General features: G+C 27.5%; 1 protein-coding gene across 2 annotated transcripts in view; it reads right to left on the bottom strand.

The window, feature by feature from the left end:
• Window positions 1-4478: 4478 nt before the first annotated feature.
• Window positions 4479-19301, bottom strand: part of LOC126905864 (uncharacterized) — a 254847-nt gene continuing 240024 nt past the window's right edge. Inside the window, exons 2-3 of one of the 2 annotated variants that reach the window (XM_050685985.1) lie at window positions 5348-5398; window positions 4479-5266 (exon numbers count right to left, since the gene is read on the bottom strand). In XM_050685985.1, the coding sequence (XP_050541942.1) occupies window positions 4665-5266; window positions 5348-5398 (653 nt within the window). In that variant the 3' untranslated portion in view covers window positions 4479-4664. Of the gene's footprint in view, window positions 5399-19301 lie in introns of both variants that reach the window. The other variant, XM_050685984.1, reaches the window with a different exon arrangement.

The following is a 19301-nucleotide window of genomic DNA, read 5'->3' as shown; positions in this document are numbered from 1 at the left end:
TTTTTCAATGACAATACTTTATTATAATTTTTTTATGGCTTAAAAACAAGGATCCTTTAAGTATACTTTATTAAAATTAACGTTTTTCAGAATATCTTGATTATTATTTTTTTTAAGTTTATGTTTAATTAGTTAATGTGTTTCAATATAAGTATTTAGTACTTAATCAAATTATCTATGCATAGATGAGTGTACTATTATTTTAGATGAGAATAAATCCTCGCATCGATACACATATATTCTTATGTCTATCTAACGATGAGGTTTGGTTGGGATCGCAAGAAAAGATTAGGACCATTCTGGTATATCTTAAATCCTATTAGGCACTTGTTCTATCAACACAAGGTAAACAACAATGTTATTTGTATTATTAATGCTCAATTGAGCCGAACAAAAAACGTATCTGTTAATAATAAATATAGACAGTTAACATAAAGATTAATTTATTAATTATATGTTATTATTAAACAGAACAAAAATTTTTAAAATTTAAATTTCGTTTAACTTATTTCCCTTAAAAGTTTATGAAATGACGAACGATTTAAAAGAAATTTCAGATATTTCTTTCAATAATTTTCAATCTATTTGCAATTTGTTTTTTTTAAGTAGGCTTATACAAACATTATGAAATGAAACTCATTTTAGTTGTTTTTTAAGCATCTGTACTAATTTGTATAGTTGAGAGTTGGATTTACGAGTAAATATAACACTAACAAAGAAACATGAGTCAACATTATAGAACTAAGCAGCATTTAAAACACTAAAGAATTTTTAATTTTAATCGCAAAAGAGCTACTATGGAAAAACTTTATTCGGGGGAAAAATATTTGACCAATAAGATAATATTACACGTATGCAGAACTTAAATAGTTTAAACTGTTTTGCAAAAGTTATTTCCCATTGGATCTGTACCAGGTTCATCATGCTATCTGTGATATAATTTGCATTTTAATTTCTGCACATTCTTTCTGTGTTTATCTCAAATAGGGGGTTAGTGCAAATATAAGGGGAGAAATAAAAGGCTTCTGCACAATAAGTTTTTAATTAACAGTTTTGTAATTTTACACTAGGGACGAATAAAAGCTATTATATCCATCGTTTGAATGTCAAAAGAAAACGTAAAAAAAATATATAAATATTGTTTCAGTTTGTAGTTAATGTAAAAAACACTAAAAAATGTTTGAAATCTGAAAATTTTATTAAAATATTTGGAGTGATTTCTAGTCGGTTAGAAACAATTCAACTAACAAAAGCCCAAGTCAGTTTCTAACTACAACACTACCAGTAATTAAAATAAAATACACGTTTTCGTACGACTAGAGTGATTGTTTATTTATCAAACTAAATAAACTCTGTAGAAATATTTCGTTCCGCTTTAATAATTATTATTAATTTTTATATAATATCGAACTAAATTACTGCGAGTACACTTTTTAGTCATCTAGTCGCATTTGGTAATTTATGAGTTCTTTACTTTAAAACAAAACCAATAATTATACTTACGTGATAAAATATTCCTTTCTACATATTTGATGCAACTTTATACACTTTCTACAATTATAATATTGTAAGAAATCGAATTACATTGTTACATACCAATACCAAGAGTATTAACCAAGAGTTGTTAATTATTCTGCTGTATTTTTTTTTCAGCGGTGTAAATAATTATTATTGTAGAATGAGAATGGATTTTTATATTGATTTTTAATTGGAGTCCGCCTACTTTCTATTTAAATCTAGTGAATTTTGCTATAATTATCTAGTACATCTTCTTGTACTCTGCCTACGGATTTCCTACTTTACCATTTAGTTTAAATTGATTAATGTTAGGCTTCTAATAGATAAGAAAAATTGATCAGTTTGCCGTCGAATATTCAAATTAAATAGCTCGTACTTTATTAAGTTTCAATATTACAGCATAATTTTTAAAGTTATTACAAGCTCGCGTGTATTATTTATTGTACTACATGTTGTACTGAAAAACTAATTAAATTTGCAATGCAACTTAACTAAGCAACCGGTTATACATTGTAAAAATATACTTTAATTGCTGAATTAATGTAAATATTTCAAATCAAGAAAAAGTTGCAAACTGGCTGTGAAACATTTTATCTCGTGCTTATTTATTAAGTGTAAATTAATAAATAGAAAAACGTACTTTTAAGCTTAAACTTTTAATGGCAACTAATAGGTAAATGAATTAATTATTAGTTGTATTTTTTCATAAATTATTGAGGGTTGGGTTTTAAATTATTATTATTATTATTATTTATTCATTTTACTTATTTTGTGAAAGTATTTAAGGCATTTTATCGGTTATTATGATTCGATGTGCATGTTACCTTGCAATCGTACTAAGATACTTAATATAAAAATAGAAATGAATTTTTATAAACGAACAAAATGTATCTAACTAAATATTGTTAATTTCGACTAATTATTCGTACTAAAAGAACGGTCGATGAACATTCAATCTACTTGTTTCAATACAAATGAGATAATATCAATAAAAGTTGGTTTTTGTATATTAGATAAAGTATAGGTAGGTCAACGATTGTGCAAGATTTTTTGGACAAACCCAACCAGACATTTCGGTCTGCTACAAATACGATATTGAAAGGCTTTGACGTAATTGGAAGACTGCTGTCGATGGATATTATTTGGTATTCTCAGGGGGAGACATTCTGTTTTGTAAGACGATCGATGTACGTGGCCTGCATGTCTAAAAAGAATTGTGAAGAAAAAAAGGAGAGGAAATCGACCTTCGGGCGCAACGCATTGTCTGTACGATTACACATTGCGGCGTCGTCGCTATCATTACAAGACGAGTACTAGCAACGACATTAGTTGGATACAGTGCAGAAATTAGTTGAACCATTGGCCAAACAATGATTGTCTGAAGGAGCCCCGGGCGTGTATAGTCCAACGGCAATGAACGATTTACCAGAGATATTTGTTGGTTACCTATCACAGTTGTGTTTTTTACAAAACAAAGACATCTGAGGCAGCTGTTTGGGCTATTTAAANTACAAAACAAAGACAACTAAGGTAGCTGTTTGGGCTATTTAAAATTGAATCGGATTACGTTAAATTAACATCATACGAATATTAAAAAATAATGTAAAATTATTTTCGTAATAAAAAAATATTAAAAATTGTTATACTTTTTCATAGGCGAGGAAGAAGAATAGTTGTTATCAACAAATATAATTGTTGATAAATGAATAGTTCTTCATAGGAGAAGAATAGTAATAAATACTTTGTTTTAAATTTAAAATAACCATTATGATTAATTAAATGAGAATTTTATTAAAAAAAAACATCGATGCTGTGTTTCATAATATTATACTAACGGAAAAATAATTGAAAGAAAACGGAAAGGTTATTTTTGAAGAAAAGGGGCAAACCCCATATTTTTAGATGCAAAATAACCGTTTGGTAGTAAATATTTATATAAATATTAATTATTGTAAATTAAATGTAGTTTTTATTTCTCAGGTATTTTAAACAAAATTAAAAATATAATTTCATATATCATTGTTGCTAATTCCCTAACTTAAGTTAGGTATTTTAAATATTATCTGTACTAACACGAGATACTTTGTTATACATATACAAAGTATTTAAAAAGTAATAAAATAGGTCAGTTGTTACTAACAAAGAGAACAATAATAACCTGCTTCTTTATTTACGGAACACATTTTAGTTAAATTTCTATTGAATGTATTTTAACAATATCAATCAGAGATGTATTCAAAAGTTTGAGTCCTGGGTTTTTTTGATAACCTTCTCTTTTTTGCTCACTAAAAAATTTCCTTTTGCATGATAAATATGAATTTAATGTAATTTTAGTTTCTCAAGTATTTCACACAACACGAGCAAAACTTGAAGCTCTTTTTTGAAATATATAAAATAACTTATTAGATTTTGTGGGCAAAATAACAATTTGATACGGTAATGGGATTTATATATTACATATGTTTAATTTCAAATACGATAAGTAATGTTAAAGAGTGTTAATGAATAAATAGTATTTTTAAAAAAGAGATATTATTTACTTCATGATGTTAAATATAGTTACGTAAGGTATAATTTATTGTTTAGATATTAACTACTATAAGTAGCGTTTTATTCAAATTATTATGATGAACATTACATTATTTAATTTATTTTTGGCTACATAGCAAGTAAAAAAAAAAATTAAGTTATTGATCGTAAAATGATTAAATTATCGATGGATTATCTAAGGAGATATTGTTCCTCTTATTACCACCCTCTCTCATATTATTGTCGTACATGGGCTTTTAATAGATAAAAAGATTATATATTCTATAAGGTTTCTTTTAAATTAAAAATAAAGTAAAACTTAATAATTTAAAATATTTTATTTTCCAATAAAACAAACATTTACAATATTATTATTAATTATTAAAATTTTAATATTGTCCAAAGATAAATGTTTACTTTTTATAATGGTAAGCTTCCAAATGACTCCATACAATTTTCTGTTACAAAATATTTGTATAATAAAGATAATATTATTATTAATAAATCAAATTTCAATAATGGTAAAATCATATTGCATTTTATTTTTAATTAAAATATAGAAAAATGTTTACTTATTATAATGTTAAGCTTCCAATTGACTCCAGATAATTATCTGTTTAGCTTAGAGTGATTGCAAGAGTATTTGGATTGTATTTAAAACCGAAACCATTGTTACTTTCAATAAGATTCATAATACTTGTATGATACCTTTCTTTAATTGGTTTATCATTGTCTTGTTGTGCTATTGTAATATTCTTATACCAATTATAAAAAATGGCAGCGTCTGGTTTATTTGCAGAAAAGTTTAAATTACTAATACGGTTGAAAAAAAATTTTTCAATTCCAACCCGTACATCGTTTATTATATCTTCAAAAACTTTATCTGTTGGAAGATGTTTTGTTGATCCTATCGCTTTCAAATTACGTAAAGGAACTTCAATTCCATTCATAAAGAGTATCCATTCAATGTCAAACATTAGTGGATTAACCATTTCTTTAAAATATAGTAATGAATTTTCCATCTTTTCCAATTCTCTGTAAAAAATTTTAAATTTTTCATTAAAAATATTTAGACATTTTATTTGCAAATCATCTTTGTAGTCATTTTTACAATGGAACCAGAAATCATTCGTTAAATTGGTTAGATTTTTTAGATCAATAGCATAGTGAACGCTCAATAACAAATGGAATTGCCATACTCTATCGACAAAATTCTGTTCTGTAATAAGATTAGTGTTCGAATCACGTGGGAAAATTTCACTTAAAGTAAACTCTTTATAAGTATCTTCAAAATTCAGACCATTGAATATGAATTCATTAGCATATCTATGCGTTGTTAATTTTCTCCAGCCTGGGTGTTGCACCAAAGTATTAAATTCAGAAACAGTTATGGCCGTTACTTTAAAATTAATATCACCACATATACAAAGTAAAGAAAATAAAGACAGTTTAAACATTTTGGAAAAATGATTATTCATGCACAATACGATTAAAGAGAAAAAATGTCTTCCCTTTTTATACTAATAAATGGTACTCTTTTCTTTGTTTAACAAATAAACATACAATTTTTATTTTCGGTAAAATTTACTATATTGGGTAAATAACATTTATTTAGATGTATAAAGAAAGGTGCGTATTTACGCAAGTATAAAAAATATGTGATATTATTTTACAATTAAACATTAATGCTTCTTTTAAATTATCTAGTATAAATACTAATCAGAAATAATAACACTCATTAAACATTTAGAATTTTTTTATTATAATTAGTACTATACTATGTTGTATATTTTTATTATATTTCGTGTATAAAATAAAGTAATCGCTAAAAATATCAATTTATGCTTATAAACATTAAACTATATTTATTATATGAGACTTCTCATATAAAGTCTACTTCTACTTAGCTCAATTAAAATGTGCATTAAAAAATGCGTATTTACGCAAATATAGAAAATATTTGCTATTATTTTATAATTGAACATTAATGCTACTTTTAATTTATCTAGTGAATAATATTATTAATTTCAAAATAGTCATATTTTCTTAGAAAAAATTGTGATGAGTTGATAACAACTTTAGGATAACTAGTAGTGATGGGAAATATAGAATAGTAACTATCGAACTATTCGATAGTCATTCAAAAAATATTCGAGTAGAAAGATATTCGATAGCTACACAATATACTCGAAAAGTGTTTAAAATATTCGATAGTTTATGCTAAAAATAAACTATTAGGTTGTATAAAAACTATTCTAATAGTTACTCAATAGATTTAAAAAACTATTGTATACTATTCGATAGTTTAAAATATTCGAATATGACCATCAGTAATAATTACTTGTTGAATTATAAGCATTTTAATACATTAATGTGGTTAGTATCGCAAGACGGTAAAGCTCATGTCCAAAACTGTAAAAATTATTTTTAAAAATAAGTAATCCAAAATATTTGCAGCATCAATAGTTATCAAATATATCAAAATCTAATGGGACACGTTGTGTATAAATCATAATTGACTTTATGACTTATACTATCAATATATTTTAATTCTGTTTTCTTTTCTCATAATTAGAAACAAATTAAAAGTTGCTCATTTTTAAAATTAGTTATTATAAATACAAATTTAAATCTATTAGAATTGGGTTCGTTTCTAAACAGTAATTGCTAAATCATAATTTTAACAATTTGGTTGATCTGTTATTACGTTTCAAGATACTCTGTTATATTTTATAAAAACGAGTTATTTAGTAAAATATTGCAGGTAAAAATTTTTATTATTACAATCTTAATGATTGTAATAATGAATAATAAGAAGTAATATTTCTAGGCTATAAATATTCACTGTTAATTGGTATTTTATTAATATATTTAAGTGTAAAATAAGTGTGAAATATACTTTAATATTATCAACTTTTAAAGTCGATGTTTATAAGTGTTAATTTTACACTTTACACATCACGTTATATATAAATTAAAAAAATGATGGAATTTAGTGGTCTTAATAGCATATTATTATAAATAATAAATGTAATTTTATAATTTGAGATTATTATAATTAAAACAGTGTTCAATCTTTAAAAGTTTGCATCAAATAAAATTTATTTTGCTAATAATTAAACTAAATTTTGTATTTAAAAGTTATCATAGCTTAGGCTTAGAAAACCCATTGAAAAATAAAATACAAACCAATTTGTCTGATTACTCTAGATAGTATAGTCAGCATATAACATATTAGAGTATTCTAATTAATAATTTAGTACCACCAAACTGAGTAATTAAATATCTATTATCATTATTAAACCATATCAATCTACAACACTAGAAAAATGTTTGTTAAGTATTGTTAAGAAACACAAAATATTGGCAAAATTTAATTGATGAAATTATTATATATTTCAATAATTGAAATATAATTATTATATTCATAAATTGATGAACAAGTATATTACGTCATTATATAATTTTATATTATAGTAATTGTAAAGGCTATTGTGATTATTTTATATTTATATTTAATAATAACATAAGTTATATTTGGTAAAAATAAATTGATGAATAAAAATAATATTTTGCATATTTTGATAGTGTTTCTCTCCCTACATCGATAAATAAGATTTGAAAACGATGTTTTCTGCAAAAAGGAAACATGTCCATAACTTAAATTTATTAATTAAAAAAAAGTTATAAAACTTTTTTTTTACAAATTAAATGAAATTATGATTTAATTAAATATAGAGTCTAAAAATTCGAAGTTTTTACATTAACATTTCATAAGTTGTTCAGTTTTTCATCATTTCTGAAAAATTAGGAAAAGTGTACTTGTCCCGTTTCTGCAGTTAGCGATTCATATAGAATTGGTCTTAGTGTTTAACCGAGTTGTAATTAAATCTATTATATATTTTCGAACTTGTAGGATTTAATTTGGTCTCGTATAAATTTGATTATAAGACAGTGCAGGGTTTAAATGTGTATTTATACTTTTCGCTATACGTTTAAGTGTGAATAATTTTAAATAGCTCAATCGATCGCTGTCATATGTTGGTTATCGATTGATTTGATCTTTATCAGTGACGACTTCGGTGTGTACTAATGATAAATGAATGCCGAACATATATAGCCACCTGCACCCAAAGAAAAACCTCAATCAATTTTGATAGAGAAATTTTATCAAGGGTTTATGATAATGTTTTATTAATACGAACAAAATAACTATTCTTATAAATAATTATTGTTCAAGACAAGAAAAAAGATTATCATATTGATAAATATATCATAGGTTCAATAGTAATGATATATTTATCAAATTGAACAATGAATTTATTATATAGATAGAGGTTTTACTCTGGGCGTGGGGCCTTCACCGACACAAAAACTGTTAAGTCTATGTTACCAATTGTAATTTTTGCTGGTGTCCGCTGCATAAATCATTTTTAAACTTTTATTTTTAATACTACGTTATAAAGACATGTAAATTTATGCATCGTAATAACAGGTGGGTGAATAACGAGTATAAGAATAATATGTAAATTATTTTTAATTGTTGCTGTCGAAGAATTATGAGCGGCATCCGACTTTACATTCGGGTAATATGTAGACATAACGAGATCATATCTGTTTTTGTTCGAATTTCTAATGGGTTTCACGGTTGCAGGTTGATTTTTTTGAACACATTTTTTCTCGCGCCTCCTCTACAACATAGTAGTAGTGTATACTTAACGTTATCGCCGCTAAAAATGGCCTACGGTGTCTTCTATGTCAGACTATTGTTGTATACAAATAAATATTATTTTACTCGTAAAATAATAAGGAAATCGCTCTATGTTCGTTAGTTGAATTTTACTTAATTAAGTAAGACTTAATTAATTTTACTTAATTCAAATAATATCATAACATTCCTTTACATTTGCGCGGTAAAATAATAAAATAGTAAAATAACGTTAAAGTAATATACAAAATAAAAACTAAATATTTAAGAATCACTGTTAGATAATAATCGAATAAAAACGTTAAAATTATTACGCCCACTTTTATACTAAACAATAATTATAATTTATAAAGCTTAATATAAATATTACTTTATTAATGTGTTTCTTAAGTTTTAATTTGTATTTTTTTTAGGTAAGAAATTTTGTTGATCTTCGTTAGGTGTAAGCTTGTTATTCATCAGATAACAAGATATAACAAGTTTAAAACTAATGTTAGTCTTACAGTCGGCATGATTACTTGATTCGGGCTATTCACTATATTAACAAAAATATATTCGCCACACGCATAACAAAATTTATTGGGGTTATTCTTACACTTATATTGACGTTTATTCGAACTCATTTTTATCTTTATTAAGAATAAACGTAAAATAGTTATATGAATTATTTAAATATCTTAGAAAAAATGAATATATTAATAGAATATAGAATATGACCAAAATAAATTTATCCGTTTTATTTCAAATGACAAAAGGTACAGTGCTACCAATTAGTGATGAGCAGTGAGGCCAAGGCGAAGTTTTTTTGTTCGTAATTCTAAATTTCATTTTGAAGGAAATAACCTTAGGTTATTTAAAAAATCGAAATTTTGTTTTGAAAAGTAATATTGTGAGTAATTTGTCTATATTTTACAAAATAAAAGCATCGAATTAAAAAACTCTGATATTAGGAAATTTGTTTTATTTTTCAATCGCGCATAACTTCTTCATTTTTTTATCAATTTTACAAAATAATATATCATTTTCTTTGTTATGTATTAGAGTATAACGTCTATTAAAATTATTGTTGATAAATTTATTTTTTAATGGTGTATTTTACGTAAAACTCTGAATTTTTTCTGACATTTTGAAAAAAATTATAAAAATTCAGTGGTAAATTCGTCGATAGCAAACGACAAAAAAGTCAAATAAAAAATTGTTTAAGATAAAAGTTATAGGTAATTTAATATTGTTTAATTTTATGTAAAAAAAATGAAAATCGGTTGAATGCAATTAAAGATATTTAGAATATAATGAAAACGTTTTTTCGCGGTACACGAAAAACGCTAATTTCGCAATAACTCAAAAACTGTTCTACTTTTNTAGCAAACGACAAAAAAGTCAAATAAAAAATTGTTTAAGATAAAAGTTATAGGTAATTTAATATTGTTTAATTTTATGTAAAAAAAATGAAAATCGGTTGAATGCAATTAAAGATATTTAGAATATAATGAAAACGTTTTTTCGCGATACACGAAAGACGCTAATTTCGCAATAACTCAAAAACTGTTCTACTTTTTGTATTTTGGACTTAATTTTCGGACTCAGTGGACGATTTTACATAAAAAATTACTATCATAAGTCATAGTTCAATTTTGTTGTAAACTAGTGTAATCATTAGAAACAAATTCATTATGGAAAAATTAATGATTAATCCCACACGGGATATGACACATATATATTACAATAACTACGAATTATAAGAAATTTAAATAAATTACAAACTGGCTACAAACTGTTGCCTTCAAAAGGTAACGGACATAATAACCTGACCGCTCGTGAAAACTCGCCGACGTTAGTACGGACCTTTGCTGATCGTGCCACGTTGTCATCGTCACAGTATAATTCCATTACACGCCCAGCTTGCCATTTGAGTGGTGGTAAATTTGTCTCTTTTACCAACACAATAGTTCCAATTTGTAACTTAGGCCCTTTCGTGCTGGACCATTTGGTTCTTTCCTGTAGTTGAGATAAGTACTCTTGGTGCCACCGTTTCCAAAGTACTTGGGTGTAATGAGAGACTATTCTCCACCTATTTAAGTGAGTAATAGGCGTGGTCGTCTCGTCCTTTTCCGGTATGGCAGTCATTATATCGCCAATTAAAAAATGACCTGGTGTGAGATAGGTTAGATCAGCCGGATCAGAGGATACTGGAGTTATTGGTCNAAATGACCTAGTGTGAGATAGGTTAGATCAGTCGGATCAGAGGATACTGGAGTTATTGGTGGCGAGTTAAGTACAGCTTCCACTCTCGTTAGTACAGTTAATAATTCTTCGTACGTGAGCCGAGCTTCTCCCAAAACGCGATATAACAAACTTTTCATACTTTTGACCGCAGCCTCCCAAAGTCCACCGAAATGTGGTGCGCGGGGTGGTATAAATCGCCACTCAATTCCTTTGTCCGCTAGATGAGAGAAAACGGATCGCTGATGTTCTGGGGACTGGAAAAGTACGTACACCTCCTTTAAATTCCGACGTATGCCCACAAAATTTCGGGCGTTATCACTGTAAATTATTGAACTTTTGCCACGTCGATCAAAAAATCTGTTCAACGCCTGTAAAAATGTCTTCGTTGACAAATCGCTCACGAGTTCGATATGTATCGCCTTTGTCGCGAAACATACAAATATGCTGATGTATCTTTTGTTACATGGTGCCTTACGACGCAAGCTCGTTCTTATCATGACTGGACCCGCAAAATCTACACCACATATGGCAAATGCTCTTCCACTCTGTACCCGTGAACCAGGCAGACTCCCCATGATCGGTTGTACTATTTGAGGTTTCAGTTTAAAACAATTAACGCAATTGTGTACTATAGTACGAGCCAAACTTCGCGCTTTTAAAGGCCAGTAGCGCTGCCTAATAGAGGCCACCAAGGCTTGAGGTCCACTGTGCATCAAATCCATGTGTTCTTTACGGAATAATAATTTTGTGTAAAGACAGTTATCCGGCAATACAATTTGATGTCTCTGATTGTCATTTAACGCCATAGCGTATTTTAAACGACCTCCGACGCGTATAATATTATCCCCATCAATATATGGACTAAGACGCAGTAGTTTACTTTTTTTTGACACATTCGCATTTGCACTATTTAACTCTCTCAATTCTTGCCGAAAATGTGCGCGTTGAATTATTTTGATGATTGTCGTATTTGCTATATCTAGTTCGTTTACCGTTAACGGCCCATTATTTTTATCACCTACTGCTCGATTCATGTTATACCCCCAGCGTAGACAATACGCCGTCACTCTGATGATAAATAATAACAACGACCTTCTAGATAACAACGAATAACATTTATCGTACGCTACTCATGCGACAGTCGTAATTCTTGTNGCATGCAACAGTCGTTATTGTTGTTTCGTCCGTATTTTTGGCTTCTGGTATATTGTTTGTACTACTGTATTGTACACATGACTTCGGCCGTTTCTCGTACTCCTCCTTCAACCAATGGGGACCGTTCCACCACATCGCATTAATTCGCAATTCGTTTGGAGTACAGCCACGTGATATTAAATCAGCAGGATTGTCCTCCGAGCGGACATGACGCCAATCATTTATGGACGTTTTGTCTTGTATTTCACCAACACNTATGGACGTTTTGTCATGTATTTCACCAACACGATGCGCCACGAACGTTTTCCATTTAGCAGATGGAGATGAATTCCAAGCTAGGGTTACGCTCGAATCGGTCCAATAAAATTGTCGCTCGAATTTCCATTTCAACTTCGGCACTATTCCGTTTACCATTCGTGCTAATAATAGGGCTGCGCACAGTTCTAGTCGAGGCAGCGATATCGTTTTTATGGGCGCGACCTTGGACTTCGCTTGTAGCAAACGCACCGTGTGATGGCCGTTTTCGTCAGTACTTCTAATGTAAACACATGCACCATACGCTCTGATAGATGAATCGGCAAAACCGTGTAACTGTAATGTAACGATTTTATTTTCACATAATATATATCTTGGAATACTGAACTTATTTAATGTTGTTAATTGTGCGCTATAATTACGCCATTCTACAGCGACTTCCTCCGAAACGAGTTCGTCCCAACTGAGTTGAATGCACCACAAACGTTGCATGATAATTTTTGCGACAACTAACACAGGTCCGAGCAAACCAAGGGGATCAAAAATTGTAGCTATAATCGATAAAATTGTTCGCTTTGTTATATCGTTATTATTTATTATGTTTTCACTTAATGTATACTTAAATGAATCCGATGGCGGATCCCAACACAGGCCTAATATTTTCGTATAAGACAAAAATAGCTACACTTATTGTGTAGGCCTAAACATATATATATTATTGATTTATTGTGTTATTAATTAAATATAGGTCATTATGTTTTTGGCATATATATATATGGAAAATAATTAATTATATTGAAAATTTGTATGTTTTTAGATTTAACATATTATTTAGGGAATATTAATTCACGTAAGTGCCCACAATTGTTAGCTAATCCTCTAGAAGCAATATTTAATTAATTTATAATTACTAACTACAAGATTAATTAAAAATAAATTTAAAGAAAACTAGTTAATTTTTATTTATACATATATGCAGTGTATTACACAGTCAAAAATAGATTTTATATTACGTGGGTTACAGATTTGCTGTCAGTGATAATTAATAGAAATCTTAGTAGAAATTTATGTTATACTCTCATTATGCATGGGAATTTTATACCTTTTGTTTATTATTTAATATGCGATGATAATCATTTATATTTATACTTACTTGTTAAAGTAAATACTTCATCGATTGACGAAATTTTTATCTTTTATAATTATGCTGGAAAAGTTTATTTGTTTAGTAGATGTTTTTATTGATGATTTTCATGTAAAATTTACGAACAACTCATGGAAAATTAGGTTTTTGTATCTTAATATTTTTTTTCCATACTGTACATTTTATTTGTATTAAATTATTAATAATAATTATACAAGTGAAATGAGGGGGTCAGTGACAATAGGCGAGGACGTGATTGGAGAGGTGGAGAATTTTAAGTATTTAGAATCAATTGTGAAAAAAAGCGGTGTTATTGACGAGGATATAAGACACAGGATTAAGTGTGGATGGTTAAAGTGAAAAGAAGAGTCTGCCGTGTTATGCGATAAAAGAATTTGAATAAGGCTGAAAGGTAAATTCTACAAGACTGTAGTAAGGCCAGCTATGATGTATGGTACAGAGTGTTGGGCGGTTTAGAAGATGAGCAGAGATGAGAATGCTTAGATGAGTGAGTGGAGTAACTAGAGAAGATAGGATAAGGAACGAACATATAAGAGTGAGTATAGGTGTAACGTCAATAGTGTATAAGATGAAAGAAAATAAACTTGGTCATGTTATGAGGAGTGAGGAATCGGAAGCTGTAAGAACAGTTATAGAAATGAATGTTGAAGGAAGATGAGTTAGAGGAAGACCAAAAAAGAGATGGAGAGATGTAATTGAATGCAATATAAAGACGGCTGATGTGAGCGTGGGTGATCGTGTCAAGTGGATTTAAGGTTGTGTTGGGTTGACCCCAAGTAGTTGGGACTAAGGCGAGGAAAAAAAGATGAAGAAGAAGAAAAATTGAACAAATACTCACTTTTACATATTTTATTTTTATTTTCTAATATAATATGTTTTAGGTTTTTTACTCATTTAATTTTTTCAACATATTCATGTAATTTTATGTTTGTGAAATCTTTTGCCTTTAAAAATTGCTTTTTTAGAGTATTTCCAAAATAATTTTTTTTAATTAATCAAATTTGAATATCTATTGTTTATTATTTCTTAATAGATAATTCATACAAAAATTGATTATTTGAGTATTTTTTGATACCCATTTACTTAAAAAATACTGTTTAGTAGACGTCCTAAAATAGAAAATAAAATTAATATTGTAAAAATTTTCAAATCGTTTTTTTGAAATGATTCAACTTTTCTAACTATTGATTTAAGAAGAAAATATTTATTAACATGATAGAATGCATGATTTTCTATTTTCTAAACTGTAGTACAGTAATTTAATTTAAACAATTTATTAAATCAATTTTGCTGATCAGGATCGGTAATCTGCAAATTCCTACGAGTTCAATGACATCTCGAGATTTTTATAACTAATAAATAATTGACAGAGTTTTTCTATGAATTGTAAAATGAGCTCTATACAACAGATAGAAAAATGGAAAAATTAGAATTCGTTTTCTTTGCCAGAACGTCGAAAATAGACTATTGATATGGCGATTGTTTGACGGTAGGAACACATTCTGTTAGTTAGCAACTAGAGAATATCACTAATGAGAATTTGATTCGATTGTTAATAAATTGCTCATGTTTATTGAATAATTTATGATAGTGCAGCAGACACAACAGAATATAATATGTTGGTTGGGTTGGGTTAAAACAATAGTTTTAGTATACGTGTTGTTTGTGCATCAATCTGTTCTGGCTATCTCTAAAGTTGATAAAAAACAAATTAAATTATTAAATTATACTTAATTGTAGCTAGTTTGTTTTTCAATCATTATAACTTAAGGAATATTTTTAAATGTTTTGTTTTTTAGCTTCGATGCGAAGCTGAGAAGGTATTGGTTTTGCTAAGATGTGTTTATTTTTTTTTTTTGTGTCTGTTACCACTTTTTCTCAGCTCTCAACGAACAGATTTCTTTCAATGATACGTCAAAAGATCACAAATCGTATCTAATCGAAGACATTACCCTCAAAAATTGAAAAAAAATTCCCTCGTTCCCCGTAAATGGGGGAAACCTCCAAAAAAATTGCAAATTTAAAAATCGCTAATTTTCGAAATTTTCGAAAATTTTTTTACTTAAAAGTGCCATAACTTTTTCAAAAATGAACATATCAATATAATTATTTTTTATATAGATGCATAATGTCTTTACCTTTCATTTGGTATATTTTTTTCATAAATTTAATCCTTAACCTGCCCACAAGGGGGTATTTAAAATGACAACTTTTTTACAAAAAAATAACTTTTTCAACTTAAATTTTGAAAATGTTCCGGAAAGTCTGACACTTTTATATATATCTTAAATTAAAGCTAATGTAATATACTTTATCATGAAAAAAAAGTCCGAAATTGACTTTATTTTATCTGCACAGTGAAAATGGCTACCAAATGCTATTTTTGTCTGAAAATTTTCGATTTTGTATTTAAAATTTTTAACTTTATTATGCTATAACTTATTGAAATATGTATGGATCAACATAATTTTTTTTTGAGAAATAATATTTTTTAATATTCCCTTTTTCATTTGACATACTTTATCTTAATCAGGATATTAATAAGGAACTAGCAGATCATGTAGATTTTGGAATAATTCACTAATTTTTTAAAATTGAACACTATCTAAAGATTTGCATCGAAGAGTTTTTTTTTTTATAGTGATTTTAATCACTGTCAGATATCATTATACTTGATCCAACTATGCTGCGACCCCCCTGTGCTAGGTTTTTTTTATTTGTTATATTAAAATAATTAGTTAACATATTTTACTTAGTGAATAACTTCATTTACAGTGCTGTGAATAATTTTTATTCTTACCGTAGTTTCTTAATGTCTGTTAATTTTTATTAGGTATTGTTTTGAGGATTTAAAAATTCTTGACAATTGAACACCCCTATAAATGATAGTATTCACTAAGGGCGAAGTACTGCGACAATACTGGCATTTGATGGCTGGCTATTCCGTTTGGATTTTAAGTTAACATGTTTTAAATTAAATATAATAGTATCAATATTTCTTTCAGTCAGAATACTTTGAAAGGTTAAATTGAAAAAGTTAACTATCTGTTGAAAAATTATCATTTTGAATCTTCTCCTATGAGCAGGTGAAGAGTCAAATTATCAAAAAAAATTATAGCAAATGATAGGTAAATACTTAATGTATCTATTAAACAAAAATTGTTGCTTCTTATCTATTTTAGAAAAAAATTATAGCAGTTTTAAGTAAAAAATAATTGAAACAATGTCCAATGTGTATAAATATGTAAATTTCTTGGAGATTTCCCCTATTTATGAAGAATGAGGGAAACTTTTTATAATGGATAAATTTTAGATACTATTTGTAATCTTTTGACATATTGTTGAATAAATTGGTTTGGTGAGAACTGAGAAAAAGTGGTAACCGACACAAAAAAAACACATCTTAGTAAAATTAATACCTTCTCAGCTTTAAAAATAAATACGACTTGTAAAATCTACTCAGATTTACTCAATTGACCGTATTATAAAATTTGATTATAATTGTAAAAATCCATTGTTAAATTCAATTTTTCAAAAATCATTTTTTTAATTTATGATTTATATATCAACATGTTACAAAAAAATTATAGAATGATAGTAGCACACACAAATAGAGTTAAAAAATTAATAAATTACAAAGTAAAATTATTTAATCTTGTTTTCGAATACTTTTATCATACCAAATCTAGTTCGACAATGAATAATTTAAGAATATTAGAAATTAATGATTTTAATTGTTTGTATGGAAAAAGCTGGTTAAGCTACTTTTTATTTGAATAAGGAATATTTTTTCGATTTTTAAGAGTAATAACTTAAACTAAATACGAATTGTAATCATTTGACGTATCGTTGAAAAAATTAGGTCTAGTGAGGGTTGGCAAAATAAATCGTAGCCACAAAAAGAATCACATAGTAAAATAATATTAACATGAATATAAATTTCTTCTTACAAGGAGAGACGTTGTATGTTTAAAAGACGCAGTAGTTCCGGAACATTTTCAAAAATTAAGTTGAAAAAGTTAGTTTTCGTAAAAAAGTTGCTATTTAAATCTCTCCCAGTGGGCACGTTAAGTGTTAAATTTTCAATAAAATGATATCAAATAAAAGGGAAATATCTAAGGTATTAGTATTAAAAAAAAATTATGTTGATTTGTTGATTTTTTAAAAAGTCAAAAGTTAAAAAGTTTTAAGAAAAAAAAGTGAAAAACATGACAAAATTTACCGATTTTTTGTAATTTGTAATTTTTTTGGATATTTTCCCCATTTGCGGGGAACGAGGGAAAATTTTTTAATTTTTAAGAATAATGTCTCCAACTAGATACGATTTGTGATCGTTTGACATACTTTTGAAAGAAATCGGTTCAGTGAGAGCTAAGAAAAAGTGACAACATACATTAATGTTTTTAAAAAAAAATTAATTGTGTAAATTTTCTTGGACTTTTATCGCTGTCATATTGTTGACAAATTTGTAACGGTAAGTCACATTATTATTGTAATTTGTAGGAAACTTTGCTTACAATTATTTCATAACTTAAATTCTTAAATCAAGTTTAGAAACCTCGTGGTTGATTTCAACTTTCTTATTAAATATTGGTTTATTGGTAATATAAGATAATTATTACACATTTGTTGTTGTCATATCAAGAGATATTGTAATAGTACATTAAGCAGACAAGTCAAAATCTAAAATTAGTGTTGAAATCAGTCACTAGAGTTCTAAGACTTCTTGGAGGTGGGTGGTAAAACTTTATCCAGTTGAATCTCAAAATTGTTTTACTTATTGACAATATGTCATGTAAAACAACCTATAATTATTAAAATTCATTGTCGATCAGTCGCTAAATTCAAATTTTTGTTCACCAATTTTGTCTTTACTCACATTTGTAATCCCTCAACTTAAACTTATTTTGTCTTCTTAGAAACTATCTAGTTTCTCAAATTAAACCATCACACTAAAACTCACAAAATTAAAAATTTGTAATGGATCTCATTTTGGTACTTTATATGACATAGTTATTGATAAATTGCTCCTATTAGTTTTTTTTTATTTTTTTTTGTACATGTAGTTTAGAATTAGCTTATACCTTGAAATCAAATGAGTATCAATTCTTTGAGCTGAAAATTCATTAATTTTGAAACATTATATTAAAAAATTTTAGTTGTAATGTACACTTTTAAACATGTTATGTATATTTAATATATTGTCACATATATTTACACATGTTGCTTAAAAACTCAATATCAGATTGTAATTTGTTACTAGTTTATAAGTCTATTAATCTACTTGATTTTTGATTGTATGATTGGGTTGAAACAATAGTTTAGTAATCATTTTGTAAATGCATGTTGTTTCTAGTGTACGTATCAACTATTTCACTTGTAATCATAAAGTAACCTTGTTGTCATAAATGTAGTTATTTACCTAGTTGTTGTCAATAAGAAAATTATTTACTTGTAAGATTAGAATTAAAAATCATATCTTTAGTTAGCTTACTTCTAGCTGTTGTCATTTAAATTTACCCTCTATACAGTCCACTAAGAAAATACAAAATAAATTTGGTAATTGCGTCAGTACCATATATTGGTTCTACTATTAAAAAAATTATACAACTGTTCACTCAGCGTTGATTTAGCTCAAACAGTTAAACTTAAATGTTCAAGTAGTCATCTCTAAAACGGATCTGAGTGGTGTTCAAACGAATAATCTTACTCTTAGAGTAGTTTTTCATATTTAAATCATCTATT

Source organism: Daktulosphaira vitifoliae, unplaced genomic scaffold (genome assembly GCF_025091365.1).
Source record: "Daktulosphaira vitifoliae isolate Bord-2020 unplaced genomic scaffold, ASM2509136v1 Scaffold_4, whole genome shotgun sequence".
Taxonomy (NCBI): Eukaryota; Metazoa; Arthropoda; class Insecta; order Hemiptera; family Phylloxeridae; genus Daktulosphaira; species Daktulosphaira vitifoliae.
Note: the sequence above shows the minus strand (reverse complement) of the source record. Positions and strands in the feature narration are given on the sequence as shown.